Source organism: Polypterus senegalus, chromosome 6, assembly GCF_016835505.1.
Source record: "Polypterus senegalus isolate Bchr_013 chromosome 6, ASM1683550v1, whole genome shotgun sequence".
Classification (NCBI taxonomy): domain Eukaryota; kingdom Metazoa; phylum Chordata; class Cladistia; order Polypteriformes; family Polypteridae; genus Polypterus; species Polypterus senegalus.
The window spans coordinates 2,141,314-2,158,119 of record NC_053159.1 but is presented as its reverse complement, the minus strand read 5'-3'; the positions used below and the strand labels follow the sequence as shown (position 1 = coordinate 2,158,119).

Genomic DNA, 16,806 nt, shown 5'->3' with positions numbered 1-16,806 from the left:
CCTGGATAGGAACACTGTATATAGCGCCTTCACAAAGTCCTCACACTCCTTCACCTTTCTTCACATGTTGTTCTGTCGCAGCCTTGTGCTAAAATCTTTAAATCCATTTTATACCCTCATCAAGCAAACCTCAGTGCCCCAATATGACCGAACCTAAACAGGAGTTTCTTAAAAATAAAAACCAATGAAATTTAACATGGACACAAGTATCCAGACCCTTTACTCAGCACTACATTGGAGCACCTTTGGCAGCCATTCCAGCCTGGGGGTCTCCTTGGGTTTGATGCCACAACCTTCACACCCCTGGATTTGGGGATTGCCTGTCATTCTCCTCTCTTCAGAGCCCCTCAAGCTCTGTCAGGTTGAATGGAGACCACCGGTGGATGGCTGTTTTCAGGCCTCTTCAGATTTGTTTGGCCGGGTTCAAGTCTGGGCTCTGGGTGGGCTACCTAAGCACATTCCCAGAGTTGTCCCTAAGCCACTCCTGTGTTGTCTATGGTTTGTGACCCTTCAGCCCAGTCTGAGATCCAAGGCGCTCTGAGCAGGTTTTCATTATGGACCTCTCTGGACTTTACTCTGCTTGGTTTTCCCGGACCCCATCTAATCTCCCAGTCCATGATTGTGCCACCACCACCCTTCATCGTTGGAGTGCTACTGTGGAGATCATGAGAGCATTTGAACAACCTGGACGAGATCAGGCCATTCAGACCAACAAAGCTTGCCAGTCCTGTCCACTCAAATCACCCCAAATGACATCAAGTTGAGTTTTAAAGGCCCCTAAAGTCCTCCTGTCTACCACCCTACTTGGTCACTTGTCCCATGCATCTGTGCTTCTTTGTGTGATGGAAAACTTCCTAATTCACCTTTAAGACGTTTCTGGCTGTGCCCCCGTGTTCTTGCTGAACTTATTTAAATATATAATATAATATAATATAATATAATATAACATAATAGAATCTATACTAATAAAAGGCAAAGCCCTCACTCACTCACTCACTCACTGACTCATCACTAATTCTCCAACTTCCCGTGTAGGTAGAAGGCTGAAATGTGGCAGGCTCATTCCTTACAGCTTACTTACAAAAGTTAAGTAGGTTTCATTTAGAAATTCTACACATAACGGTCAACAACATCCGCCATGTTGAACTTTCTTATTTATGGCCCCATCTTCACGAAATTTGGTAGGTGGCTTCCATGCACTAACCGAAAACGATGTACGTACTTATTTTGGTGGTATGATGCCACTGTCAGCCGCCATATTGAACTTTTCAACGGTCTTTGTTACTTATGGGCCCATCTTCAAGAAATTTGGTACACAGGTTCCCAACGCTAACTGAATCCTACTTACGTACATATATACGTCCATAGCCTGCAGCTCGGTCACCGTGTGAGGCGGCGTTGGGTCCGCCATCCCAACGCCTCCCATGTTGTTGGCTGCCTTCCTATATAAGTCCGTCCGTCGCTCCGGTCTCTACATTCCCTTCCTTGCTTCGCCACGGGATTCACGTCTCCCTACTGATAACTACAGCCTTTTTGTTTAATCCACGGCTTCTCCGCTGTTTAATTGCTCGTTTATTACGATTATAGTTATTGTGTAGGTATTTTAGACTTACTTTACATTGTTCAGGTCCCCATTTCCTTTATCATTCCAACCGTACCGCCATTAACATGTCTATCGAGGTGATCTCCATCGATCAAAGAACTGTCACTTACTGAGTGGTTTCCATGCCCAGAGATGCCGCCTGCCTTTTCCATTCTCTGTGTTACATATTGCACGGCCATATCAGGCTCACTCTTGATATCCATTGTGTCTTATGTATTGAATGACTGGACAGGTTCAAGGTGTGGACTGATGACGTACAGGAGATAATTAGACTACACAGGAGCACTAGAAGAGTCAAATGCTTAAGCCCTTCACCTATGGATCTGCATGTGAGTTGATGGCTGCCGCTGAATTGTTCGGTTGTCGCTTTCAAGTGTACTGAAATGGCCAAATATTTTACACCTTTCGACAACCGCCAATACCTCTTAAACATCTTAGACACACAGGTGACGATTTCAGTAGTGGACACTTTGATGTTTATGAATGTTTAAACTCTCAAAAGCTGGATGTGAAGTTATCGATGAAACCGGTTGTGTGCTTACAACGCTTGACAGATGCTCACTTCAACACAAGTCCTGCAAATACTGTCGTATTACTATTACTACTCATAATTGAAACAAACCATGAAACTCAAACCGATTACGACAGCAGCAATCCAAGCTGTGAGATTTGAGACAAGATTACTGTTCACATGGCCGACTGTACGTTACATGCTCAAGAGTAAGCTCAGCGCACAGCTTGGTCAGATTACAACCGGAGGGCCGAACTCACAATGTGGTATACAAAGAGATCCTTAACAAATAATTATTGGGATATTTTATCTCAATTTAAAAAGGTTTAATTTTCTTCTTAATAAAACTTTTAAGGCAGTACTTCGCTGCTGCGAAGTGCGGGTATTTTGCTAGTCTGCCATAATATAACATAACATAATATAATAAAATATAACATAATATAATATAAAATAATATAATTTAACATAACATAATATAATATAACATAACATAACATAACATATCATATCATATCATATCATATCATGGGCGGCACGGTGGCGCAGTGGTAGCGCTGCTGCTCGAGTTAGGAGACCTGGGTTCGCTTCCCAGGTCCTCCCTGCGTGGAGTTTGCATGTTCTCCCCGTGTCTGCGTGGGTTTCCTCCCACAATCCGAAGACATGCAGGTTAGGTGGATTGGCGATTCTACATTGGCCTTGGTGTTTGTGTGTGTCCTGTGGTGGGTTGGCACCCTGCCCAGGATTGGTTCCTGCCTTGTGCCCTGTGTTGGCTGGGATTGGCTCCAGCAGACCCCCGTGACCCTGTATTCGGATTCAGCGGGTTAGAAAATGGATGGATAACATATCATAACACCAGCAAAATACCTGCGCTTCGCAGCAGAGAAGTCGTGTGTTAAAGAAGTAATGAAAAAGAAAAGGAAACATCTTGAAAATAACGTAACATGATCGTCAATGTAATTGTTTTGTCACTGTTATGAGTGTTGCTGTCATATATACACACACACACACACACACTTATAAAAAATATATACATATACATATCTACATATACACACATCTACATATATATACATACACACACATACTGTACATACACACACACATATATAAACTGCTCAAAAAAATGAAAGGAACACTTTGAAAACACATCAGATCTCAATGGGAAAAAGAAATCTTCTTGGATATCTATACTGGTATAGACTGGGTAATGTGTTAGGAACGAAAGGATGCCACATCGTTTGATGGAAATGAAAATGATCAACCTACAGAGCCCTGAATTCAAAGACGAGTGAAAAAATGATGTGGCAGGCTAGTCCATTTTGCCCAAATTGTAGGCAGCACTTTGTATGGCCCCTGTGTTCTTGTATACATGCCTGACAACATCGGTGCATGCTTCTAATGAGATGACAGATGGTGTTGTGGGGGATCTCCTCCCAGATCTGGACCAGGGCATCACTGAGCTCCTGGACAGTCTGAGGTGCAACCTGGTGGCATTGGATGGACCAAAACATAATGTCCCAGAGGTGTTCTATTGGATTTAGGTCAGGAAAGTGTGGTGGCCAGTCAATGGTATCAATTCCTTCATCCTCCAGGAACTGCCTGCATACTCTCACCACATGAGGCCAGGAATTGTCGTGCACCAGGAGCCACTGTACCAGCATAGGGTCTGACAATGGGTCCAAGGATTTCATCCTGATACCTAATGGCAGCCAAGGTGCCTTTGTCAAGCCTGTAGCGGTCTGTGTGACCCTCCATGGATATGCCTCCCCAGACAATCATTAACCCACCACCAAACTGCTCATGCTGAATGATGTTACAGGCAGCATAATGTTCTCCATGGCTTCTCCAGACCCTTTCACTTCTGTCACGTGCTCAGGGTGAACCTGCTCTCATCTGTAAAAGCACAGGGCACCAGTGGTGCATCTGCCAATTCTGGTATTCTATGGCGAATGCCAATCGAGCTGCATGCTGCTGGGCAGTGAGCTCAGGGCCCATTAGAGGACATGGGGCCCTTGGGTCACCCTCATGAAGTCTTTCTGGTTGTTTGGTCAGAGACATTCACACCAGTGGCCTGCTGGAGGTCATTTTGTAGGGCTCTGGCAGTGCTCATCCTGTTCCTCCTTGCCCAAAGGAGCAGATACTGGTCCTGCTGATGGGTTATGGACCTTCTATGGCCCTCTCCAGCTCTCCTTGAGTAACTGTTTGTCTCCTAGAATCTCCTCCATGCCCTTGAGACTGTGCAGAGAGACACAGCAAACCTTCTGGCAATGACACGTATTGATGTGCCATCCTGGAGAAGTTGGACTACCTGTGCAACCTCTGTAGGGTCCAGGTATCGCCTCATGCTACCAGTAGTGACACTGACTGTAGCCAAATGCAAAACTAGTGAAGAAACAGTCAGAAAAGATGAGGAGGGAAAAATGTCAGTGGCCTCCACCTGTTAAACTTCATTCCTGTTTTGGGGTCACCTCATTGTTGCCCCTCTAGTGCATCTGTTGTTAATTTCATTAACACCACAGCAGCTGAAACTGATTAACAACCCCCCTGCTACTTAACTGACCAGATTAACATCCCATAAGTTTCATTGACTTGATGCTATACTCTGATTAAAAAGTGTTCCTTTAATTCTTTTGAGCAGTAAATATATACACACAGACACATATATACATATATATACAGATCTACATATATATACATATCCACATATATATATATATATATACACATACATACATACATATATATCTCCATATATATATATATATACTGTTTATAGCAAAATCCCCGAGCTTCACAGCGACAAAGAACTGCTTTTAAATTTTTATTAAGAAGAAAAGAAAACCTTTTTAAACTGAGGGAAAATATCCCAGTAACTCTGTTAAGGATCTTTGTGTACCACGTTGTCAGTTCAGCAGTCTGGTTGTAATCTGACCAAACTGTGCACTGAGATTACTTTTGAGAATACAACGTATAGTTTTGTCCAGGAGGAAAGCAATGTTGCCTCAAATCAATGGCATCGTTTTGTAGGGTCTGTCCCTGAGACTTATTAATTGTCATCGCGCAGCAGAGCCTTACTGGAAATTTGAGGCATTTGAATTGAAATGGGAGATCAGAGGGTATAACGGTGATGCCAGGAATACATTCAGAGTGTGGCGCTCTGCTGTTTTTTGTGTAGCTGCCTTCTCACAGCTTCTCCGCTGCTTTATAAATGAACGCCATATAAGGCCATCGTTTCTCCTTGCTTCGCGGTTCTGTACTGTTTTATTGTTCATTTATTATGATTCTTATAGTTATTGTGTAGCTATTCGCGACTTACTGTACTGTTCAGGTAACCATTTCCTTTGTTTAATCCGCGGCTTGTACGCTATTTTTTGTTCATTTACTACGATTATAGATATTTATTGATTCCCTTCTTTAGCTGACTGCCTGCTCATATAAGACGCTCCGCTGGTTTTTTGTGTAGCTGCCTTCACACGGCTTCTCCGCTGCTTTATAAACGAACGACATATAAGGCCATCGTTTTTCCGTGCTTCGCCAAGGAAGCTGCCTTTTTATTTAATCCACGGGTTCTCCACTGTTTTATTGTCTGTTTATTACGATTATTATAGTTCTCTTTATATATCACGGTGGTAATATGACGAAGCTGCACGAGCTCACTCTTGAGAATGCAACGTATAGTTTTGTCCAGGAGCCTGAAATCAATGGCATCGTTTTGTAGGGTCTGTCCCTGAGACTTATTACTTGTCATCGCGCAGCAGAGCCTTACTGGAAATTGGAGGCATCTGAATTGAAATGGGAGATCAGAGGGTATAACGGGGATGCGAGGAATACATTCAGAGTGTGGAGAAACTTTGGAGACAGGGTGTGTATTAACTTGTGGATTTTTCTGTGAGTATTTGGTGGCAGCGTGACGAAGTTGCGTTCGCTGTGGAGCTCAGCTCGGAGCATATTCTTTTCCCACCTTGTCAATTGTGTAATGCGTTTTTTGAGCAGGTTTGATGCATAGAAGTGATCACTCGTACTGCGTTCAGTCAGTTCACGTGCGCTGCTCTCTTGTGTGATGTTGCGATGTCCACGGCTTTATTTATTGTTAGCTAAGACTCGACACTTAAACGTTTCACACTACAGCAATTTTAACTCTGTTACAAAGTGATCCCAAAGTCTCGTTTATACCTCGTGTCTTCTCATTAAACTTGTATCTCGCCAATAAAGTATTCGTCAAAGGCATGACAAACGGCAGCGGGAACGTGTCTATAAACTTAATTTACACTTACGGTTTACACCGTGCTTTGTTTCCGCAGTAGCTGCGTTTATGAATAAGCTTGTATGCGTTTTTGTTCAGCGCTCCTTGGGAGCTCCTCCTTCTTTTCTACGTACTGCGGTCACAGTCAGTTCACGTGATTACGTGGGAGGCGTGATGATGTCACACGCAGCTCTGCCCCCCCACGGCCATCGAGCTGAAGTCCATTACAGTATATGGAGAAAAATAGGTTCCAGTTATGACCCTTACGCGTAGAATTTCGAAATGAAACCTGCCCAACTTTTGTAAGGAATGAACCTGCAAAATTTCAGCCTTCTACCTACACGGGAAGTTGGAGAATTAGTGACATTGGAAAGTTCAATATGGCGGCCAACAGTGGCGTCATACCATCGAAATAAGTACGTACATCGGTTTTGGTTAGCGCAGGGATGCCGCCTACCAAATTTCGTGAAGATGGGGCTATAAAAAAGAAAGTTCGACATGGCGGACGTTGTGGACCGTTATCGACCGTTATGACCGTTACGTGTAGAATTTCGAAATGAAACCTGCTTAACTTTTGTAAGGAAGCTGTAAGGAATGAGCTGCCAAATTTCAGCCTTCTACCTACACGGGAAGTTGGAGAATTAGTGACGAGTGAGTGAGTGAGGGCTTTGCCTTTTATTAGTATAGATAACATAATATAACAGTGCGTAAAACGCGAAGTTTATTCTTGCATTATTTTTTATTTATTTATTTATGTATTTGCTACACATGGCCTGTATCTTAACATGCTGAGTTTCACCACAATTACAGAGACAGCATGATGAAGATGATGATGATGATGACGACTTCTTCTTTGAGCTCCTCCACGCTATGCCGTAAACGTGCGCGAGTTTCTTGATGGACAATTACCCTGCTGAGGTAGGCAGGTTGACGAGGGCCAGTGGAATGACCACCATGATCACCAGACCTCACCCCAGTGGTCTTCTTCTTTTGGGGTGTTGTCAAAGATGAAGTCTTTTCATGAGCACCACATACTGTGGATGATACTAATGGCTTCATAAGAGAAGCATGTCCAGAAACAGGTGACCCTGAAGAACTGTGTGCCAAAGTGTGCTTGAGTGTAGTGAGGAGACTACAAGATCGTGTAAATAATGAAGACCAACAGCATGAGGTCCTACGAGATTGTGCCTAAGGCCACTGTGCTACTGTGCCATTCCTTTGAATTCATAAAGCTGTCATAATTCCCATAACCTGCGTGTCTTTTTCCATACAGACACCTGTAAACCTACTTTTGCCCACCCCTGTATAACACAATAGAACTGAATCAAAGTGAGTTTACTGAACAGGAGGCTTGCGTGAGTTGTCGCTGTTATCAGCGGGGTGTGTGTGCCCCTCTGTGTGATTTGTATTCCCATTTATTTCCATTCTAGTAATCCACATTGCCGTTGTGTACATTTGGCCACCATAAACCATGAAGGACCCACCGTTCAGCTGTGTGTTGTTACCGTTTATTACACAACCAAAGGTCGGCCTTATCAAACTCTGTTGACTTTCATAATAAAGATGGACTGCCGGCTTAGATTTGTTTAATTACAAACAGCAACTGCGCTCACTGCCACATCCACCGGCCCTCACAGTTCAGGATTCGATTGTTTTTTTCTTGCTATTTTTTTTTTTTTCCCCAATAGTTTGAAACAGGAATTTGGGGGTTAAACTTTAGCCAGTTGGATTTGAATGGGGACAAAATCATTTAAAACAATGTTTGGTATTCTTTGGACATTGTGGCACAATCTGCTTTGAATTCTGAGTGGGTCCCCATCTGTCCTCCTCGGCACTCCAGGGGTCTCATTTATAAAACGTTATGTGGATTTGAGTGTGAAAATATGTGCTCACCAAAACACAGGAAAGTGTCATGTCACGCTCTAACAAATTTAATCCAGACCAGGGCCACAGGGGTTTGATGGAACCCATCCCAGCTAGCACTGGGCACAAGGCAGGACTAAACCTTCAGCTCATAGCAGGACAAATGCACACACACCAATTTAGTGTCACCAGTTCACCTAAGCTGCATGTCAGTGGACAGTGGAAACCCACACAGACACCTGGAGAACATGCAGACTCCACACAGGCGGGACCCCGGACACGAACCCTGGTCTCTTTACTGTGAGGGAGCAGCGTTACCATGGCACCACTGTGCCAGCCATCCCATTGAAATGTCACGTCATGTTCTAATGCATCCAGACCAGGGTTAGTTTGGAGCTGCAGCCCATCACATCTAACATTGGGTGCAAGGCCAGAACAAACCCTGGATGGGCACCAGTCCATCAAAGGGTAACAGGAACATGTGTACAGCAAAAAAAAAAAAAAAAATCAAAATTATAAAGCCTGGCATACGCACGTTTCTACAAAATCTCCCCTTCATAAATCACAATCACTATCTATCTATCTATCTATCTATCTATCTATCTATCTATCTATCTATCTATCTATCTATCTATCTATCTATCTATCTATCTATCTATCTATCTATCTATCTATCTATCTTATTATAGAGTGCCTTTCCTATCTATCTATCTATCTATCTATCTATCTATCTATCTATCTATCTATCTATCTATCTATCTATCTTATTATAGAGTGCCTTTCTATCTATCTATCTATCTATCTATCTATCTATCTATCTATCTATCTATCTATCTATCTATCTATCTGTCTATCTTATTATAGAGTGCCTTTCAGAGCCATCTATCTATCTCATCACATCCACACCCAATGCCCTATGATTAAGGTTTTCCGACCTGAACTCCAATTGTTTGTCTGAATCATTCGATCTCGTGAGTCGGTCGTCTCCTCTGGATTTTCCATTTGTAAGCCTTGAGTAAATAAAGAGGGGACATTATTAGACGTTGAGAGGTCTGCGTAAACAGAATTTTTACAACGTCCTATAAAACTCAGTAATTCCTCTTCAGAATGGCAATTAGCAATTGGCACGTCATGACAGGCAGAATTAAGGCCTGACGAGGAGACCAAATGGGTGGTCCAAACAGCAAAGCAGCCCCCAGATGCCCGCTCTTCTGCAGAGCCTGTCCGATGTCGTGTTGCTGCTTTGACTTTAGGTGACAAGTCTGATTTTTTTTCTGCGTGTCTCACACTGAGCTGTGCTGTCCGGGGCTGCGCTCTCTGCCTCTTGGTCCAAGTTGCCATTTTTAATATCAAATGCTGTTCCATCCTTCTGGTTTTGGATCATTTTGTTAGAACTTGGGGCCACAGGGAGCAACTCTTCTTCCAATTCAGAATTCTTGAGGCCTCTGTGCTGCTGAGAACACTCCGAGCTTTATAAATGGTTCTGCCCCCTTTACCCTGATCTGTGCCAGACCCCAGTTTGATTGTGGAGGTCTTCAGAGAGCTCCTTGGACTTCAGGTCCTGCTTGTTGTCCTGACATGCAGTGTGAATTGTGGGACCCTCTTCTCTAGGTAGGTCCACATGTGCCTTTCTAAAGGACATCCAATCAGTTCATTTGGCCACCGGTTGACTTCACTGAGGTTCTAGAAACATCTCAAGGGGAATTCAAGTAAACAGGGGGCACCTGAGCACAACATGGAGGGCCACATGAAAGGGTCTGAGCACTTCTAGGAAGGAGAGATTGGCGTTTTGATTTTTAATACAGTTACCAAATCTTTCTGTAAACTTGTCTTCAGTCTGACGTGATGGCTTACTGAGTGTAGACTGGTGGACAAAAAAATAGCAAAATGACCCATTTAAAATGAAACCTACCACACAATAAGGTGTGCAGAAAGTGAGGGTCCCTGAAGAGTTTATGAATCTGCACAACGGGGGGCACAGCCAGAGAGGACTGACCCCTCAAGCTCTTCTCAGCAACTAAAATCCAATGGCCTGTATAAATGGCCACCGACAACCCTCTGGAAGGATCCTGGCTTGGATCGGCATATGGACTTGGTGAAGGTGGGCTCAGAAGGGGGTAACTCTGAACTGGCAGCACCCGCTGTTGTTTTGGTTACTTCATCCTCCTCCTCCACCTCCTCCTATACATGAGGTCTGTCCAAAAAGAAACAAAACTTCTTAAATAGGGCGCCATCGAGCAAACGTAGCAGATTCGGGATAGTGGTGGTGTGTAATTACCGTATCTACGCAGATAAGTTCTCCGTCAGATAAGTCAGGACTTGATTTTATCGTCTAATTTCCGGTATTTTATAATGCCAGTCATATAAGTCGAATGCGGAAAACTCACGCTATTGATTATGATTATGATGGGATTCTGATATGCTAATGCCCACCTGAGAGAGTAACCATGGGGCACACGGCCTTTCTGGTTTCTATGTATTGTGCCTACATGACCACACGGTAATACCCAAACTATTCTGAAGCGACGTTTGCACTGTTTTGTGTTTTTTGTATCTCACACCCTCATACAACTTTATCGTAAGAGCATCCTTATCTATGATGGAGCGTTCGATCAGAAGAAAATTTGAAGCTGGTTTTAAATGAAAAGTCGATGAAGTGGTGAAAGAAATTGGTGTCTGCGCTGCTGCATCAAAATTCAATGTGTCTGAGAAACTGGTGTGAGATTGGAGGAGGCAAGACGATGTAAAAAAAAAATTAACTCGTATTTTTGAACGAGCGTATAATACGAGGTCTAATTTTATGATTGATTTTTCGGGTTTCAAGACCCCACTTATACGTGAGTACATATGATAAATCCTAAGATGTCAGACAACTGTCTCGTGAAGCCTAAACAAGCCCCCATGCTTCCTGACGGACCAGCGCTGCGTGAAGAGTTAACAGCTTAACCGGAGTGTCGGCCCTTTTTTCCATTCTGATTCAACACGTAGAACAAGAGACATCAGACAGACGACTTCCTGATTTTTCACCGTTACTTCACTCATTGGTTGATTTGGTTGTCGGCTGTCCTGCATACAAAACCCGCCCCTCCGACTAACGAGGAAATCAAACCTGTCTGATTTGGTCCCAGCCAGTCGCAGGCTAGTTGGTCTCAGTCGTTAGGTACGGAGGTGGACAAGTTTGTGGGTCCCTTAGAGCTCGCTGAAGAAGTGCCGCATGCTGATTCTTCATTATCTGTCACATCACCAGCACATAACATCGCAACTTTCATAGCCTGTGTGGCGGACCATCGGGGGCCTGTAAAGGAAGGACCAGGGAAGAGGACACTTTCAGGGCAATACTTTCCCCGAAGCACGAGAGGGCAAAGGCTCACAGCGGGGCCACGGGATTGGAGCTTAGAAGTTCAACCCTGCTGGGGCCCGTGGCCACCACCAGGGGGCGCCTGGACAGTTTCTGAGCCCAGGGTTGCAGCCGGAGCAAGATCTGGGAGCACCTGGAGCACTTCCTGAGTTTCCTATAAAAGGGGCCGCTTCACTCCATTCGGGGAGCCAGAGTCGGGAGGAGGTGGACGAAGCCTGCTGGGAGAGGAGTGAAGGCAGCAGAGGAAGAGAAGAAGAAGAAGAAGAAGAAGAAGGTCCTGTGTTTGCTTATTGGTGCTGTGAGCGTGGGAAACAGGGGAAAGTGTTGCCCACGTGGAAAAGAAAATGAACATGTGTGCTGGGCAGTAATTGTGTCTGCCTCTCTGTGTCGGGTAGGGTGGCTGGTACGCCCCCTGGTGGTCCACATCTGTTATTTATACGGCGCCTTTATAAAGGCTTCACCCTCACATTTTGTTGTTCTGCACCATTGAATTGACGTGGATTAAAGATGACACAGAAGAGGACTCTTTAATGTCAAAGTGACAGAAGATCTCTGCAAAGTGGACTTAATGAATGACAAAATATACAACACCAAAAACTTCACGGCATGCAGTAAGTGTTCGCCCCCTTTATGTGACAACTCACTGGTTTTCGAATGTCACATGATTAGATCAATGGAGGTCCCCTGTCTGGATTAGATTTGAAAGTCCATCTCCTGTGGGTCATGAGGCGGCCTTGTGATGCCCCAGTGCCCACTGCTATGGCACTACTTCCGGTTGGGCATCTTGTACTGTAGTTTGTAACTGGGGATTGACAAAGGCGAGTAAAGAGGCAACCACTGGTTTGGTTTTTTTTGTGCAAAACGTTTTCAGTGCAAGTTGTCAGGGCAGCTGAAAATCTTATCAATAAATAAAAATGAAAATCCCACAAGCAGTCTATTCCCAGTTAAGATGGATAGATGACCGTCCTTCCCAGGATATCTGCCCCTTACAGCCCAGGACAAGAAGCCACCACAGAAGGATGCCCATCTGACAGGTCACGATGCCTGCTGCTCCCTGCCTACCAGACAGATGGACATGAGGAGTGGGAGGGGGGCTTCCACCCAGTACACCAGGCTCTGGTTTGGACAACCACAGGGCAGTATGGGAGTTGTAGTTCTGGAGGGCAGCTCTGTTGGGGTCCTTTGGTCAGCCTGACCCAGGAGTGCTTTCTGGGTGTAATGTCATACTCCCTGGTCCAGAATGAAAGAGGTAGAAGACAAGTGTGGTAGACTGTGACACTTCCATCAGAGCTCCATGAACTTTCTAGATCATTCTACTCAGTGATGGCTCCAATGTCTTCTGTGCACTTTCCAGCCCCCTAACTCTGATGTTTAGTTGTCTACCATGAAACTTGTAGGCCAAGGCAGGACACCTCTAAACCAGGGATGAAACACTGATGATTAGTTAGGAACTCTAGGACGTCCTGGGGCATTTTCAGGATTGCTGAGACTCTGCTTGGACAGCCATATCTCACCAGACCTCCTCCACAATTCTGACACACTCGCTGCATGCCACATGAATGTCTCAAATTATTATATCCAAGGAGACTTGCAACATTTGAGATACAATTGGTTGCATTTATTTTGCCTTTTCCAGTCCGAGCGCAGGCAGGTGAAGAGACTTGTTCAGAGTCACATGGTGTGAGCGGTGGGATTTGAATGTACAACCTGGGGGTTTGAGGTCCACAGCCTTAACCACTGCACCCCATTGCCTGCCAGATATGGCACCCTCGCCAAGGGAGATGCATGCCTCCACTCACCTGTCCATTCTCGGAACTGATTTTGCCCACTACTGGGTCCCAGGATGCTGGAGCCCATTCTGACGTCAAGAGGCACAAAGCAGGAGCGAAAACTGGCAGGGCTAAGCAGCTGATACTGACATCGGGGTTTGCTTAACAGGTGGCTTACCTGACTCAGCAGGAGTGAGCGTGTGCCACACAGTGGACTGGCATCCCATGCAGACTTGGCTCCTGCCTTGTGCCCAGTGCTGCTAGGAGAGGCTTCAGCCACACATAAAACTGAAATGTTAAAGCAATATTCAGCAAAAGGATGTGTGAGGATTAACATGAATGTGTGTAGCAGACGCCCACACTGCCACAATTTCTAATATTCATAATAAAAATCCAAACTCCCAGTTGCTCGAGCGCAGTGCGGAGGCAGGCAGGGGGCGGCTTGCTTCTTGTTGTTCACTCTTTTGTGTCATGTCCAGTGCTGGAGTGAGTGGGATGCAATTATTGTTATGAAACAACGATAAAAAAGATATGAGAATGTCAACCTGCTTCAGGGAAAAAATAAATAAATAAAAAAATGCCTGGCGTGCCAGCTGATGAGGTGACGAGCTTAAAGGACCCTCCTGGGCACATTAGAAACTACTTGTGGATGCTGATATGGAAGGGAAGGCTTACACGGCCAGACTTTCAGCTCCATTCGTTTAGACTGGGACCTGCAAAAAATGTTACAGCAGAGCCTGAAGACATCCCGGGGGGCATCCGAGTTGTTATGAAGAACATCACAAAAGATATCCAAAAAAAAAAGGGAAGACCAGGACCTCACCAGTCTGCTCCAAAGTAGGCCTCACCTCTCAGGAAGCCGGACCCCAAACTCTAGAGGCAGGCGTCCAGGCCCAAAATGGGGTACTGGCTTTAAAAGTGCAATAATCCATATAAAGGTTCTAAAGAAACAAAAATATACACTGAAAGGAGAGGATGAGCATAAACCCCTGGCCTAAGGAGACAAAGAGAAATGAAGAATCTTTATAAGTGAAGAGGATATTTACAGCGCCCTTTCACTTTGTACATATTTTGCTAAATTCATTTTTCCCTCCTCAAGCAACACTCAATACCTCAGAATACCAAGAATTTCTGTAAATTTATAAGTTGAAATATCCATCAACACAAATATTCCAACCCTTTACTCGGCACTTTGGCAGCCATTCCATCCTGGAGTCTTCTTTGGTTTGATGTCACAGGCTTTGCACTCCTGCATTTGGGGATTGTCTGCCATTCATCTCCGCAGATCCTCTCATGGCCTGTCAGGTTGGATGGAGACCATCGGTTGGCAGATATTGTCCGGTCTTACCAGTGATGTTTGACCGGGTTCAAGTCTGGGCACCAGCTGGGCAGGTCTAGAACATTCACTTTTGTTCTGCTGTGTTGTCTTTGCCTTATCCAGGTGGCAGAAGACCCTTCAGCCCAGTCTGAGGTTCACAAAGCTCTGAGCAGGTTTTCACTAAGGATATCTTTGCACTTTACTCCGTTCAGCTTTCCCTCAACCCGGACTCGTCTCCATTGTCACCGCCACAGGTGACGAAGCCACGGGTGATGAGCAGTCCCTGGTTTTCTCCTCAGATGTTCATTTCATCAACAACAACAATAATATTTATTTCTAGAGCACATTTTCATACAAATCATGGAGCACAAAGGGCTTTACAGGGTGAAGAAAGAGAAAAAAAAGACAACATATAAAAAATAAAATTAGGCAATACTAATTAACATAGAATAAAAGTAAGGTCCGATGGCCAGGGAGGACAGAAAAAATAAATAAAATCTGCAGGGGCCACAAGACCACCCAGCCCCACTAGGCATTCTACCCAACATCAACGACCTCCTTGTATTCAGGGTGCACATGGAAGAACTTGACGATGACGGTCATGTGGACCTCTGGCCTTAAATCCATCAATGGAGGGACAGCACGGTGCTTTGATCAGGCGGCGGTGGCACAGATTGGCACCACAGAAAACTGGTAAAAGAACAGCAGAGAAAGTAGGGGTTGGTACGGATTTCGGAGCCACCAGGAATGATATTGATAATTAGATGCACATACAGAGCATCAGGATTAAGCTAAAATGAAGCTATGAGAGAGCCATGTTCTAACAATGAGTTTTTAGCAGTTTTTTAAAGAGTTCCACTGTACTAGCCTGGTGAATTTCTATCGGTAACCTCGTATTCCAGATTTGAGGTGCATAACATTTGAAGGTCGCCTCACCACTTCTTTTAAGTTTAGCTCTTAGAATAATAAGCAGATACTTATTAGAAGATCTATCAAATTACAAATGTCATCAAAAACATTTCTATCACTGGGATGTGTCAGCTTTTTATTTTGCATTAATTTTCAAATTCCTGTTTTTGCTTTTGTCATTCTGGGGCGTTGAGTTTTTGTTTGATGATGGAAAAAATTAATTGAAATAATTTTAGATCAAGGCTGCAACAGAACAAAATGTGAATTTCCCCTTGGGATTAATAAAGTATCTATCTATCTATCTATCTATCTATCTATCTATCTATCTATCTATCTATCTATCTATCTATCTATCTATCTATCTATCTATCTATTATATAGTGCCTTTAATTCTATCTATCTATCTATCTATCTATCTATCTATCTATCTATCTATCATATAGTGCCTTTCACTCTATCTATCTATCTATCTATCTATCTATCTATCTATCTATCTATCTATCTATCTATCTATCTATCTATCTATCTATCTATCTATCTATCTATCTATCTAAGCTTTCCTAGGATTCATTTCAATTACAGGCAAGGAAACAGGCTGAAGAATAAACGGTTGGTTCATTTCTGTTAATGTAACCGCTCTCCACTCTTTGTTCTTTTCCAGACTTGTTTCGTGCAGCGGCAGAAGCAGGACCTCACGACATCCTCAAGTTGTACAACGCCCAAGGAAACATCATTAACATCTCCCCGAAGCTGGAGTGCAACAATCCACAGAACCTCTACAAGCTCGAAGTGGTTGCTGCGGACCACTGCGAGCCATTAGGTAGGCATCATGGGGGTCCAAACTCTCTCCTCGCTATGTTGAAATCACGGGTGTCGAACTCCGGGCCTGGAGGGCCTCAGTGGCTGCAGGTTTTCATTCTAACCATCTTCTTCATCAGTGAGCTGTTTTTGCTGCTGATTAACTCCTTTTGCTTTGGTTTTAATTAACGTGACTCGGAGCCCCTTAGTTGTTTCTTTTTCCTTAATTGGCAGCCAAACAATAAGGAGACACAAAACGAGCAGCTCGCCTCACACAATATCTGAAAATAAAGAAAGGTGGCAGACTCGGTGAGGTTGATCTCTCGGGGCACTGAAACACTTTGACGATGTTCTTAGAAAAAACAGAAAAATCAACAGTTTTGGAAATGTCTGCTGTGGCAGAATGAGAGCAGCGACAAGCCGTGGAGTTGAAT

General features: G+C 44.2%; 1 protein-coding gene across 1 annotated transcript in view; it reads left to right on the top strand.

Annotated features, from left to right (window-relative positions):
• LOC120530497 (high affinity cGMP-specific 3',5'-cyclic phosphodiesterase 9A) overlaps positions 1–16,806 on the top strand; it is a 76,357-nt gene that overhangs the window by 4,814 nt on the left and 54,737 nt on the right. The window contains exon 2 of the mRNA XM_039754926.1: positions 16,236–16,394. Within this exon, the coding sequence (XP_039610860.1) occupies positions 16,236–16,394 (159 nt within the window). The remainder of the gene's footprint in view (positions 1–16,235; positions 16,395–16,806) is intronic.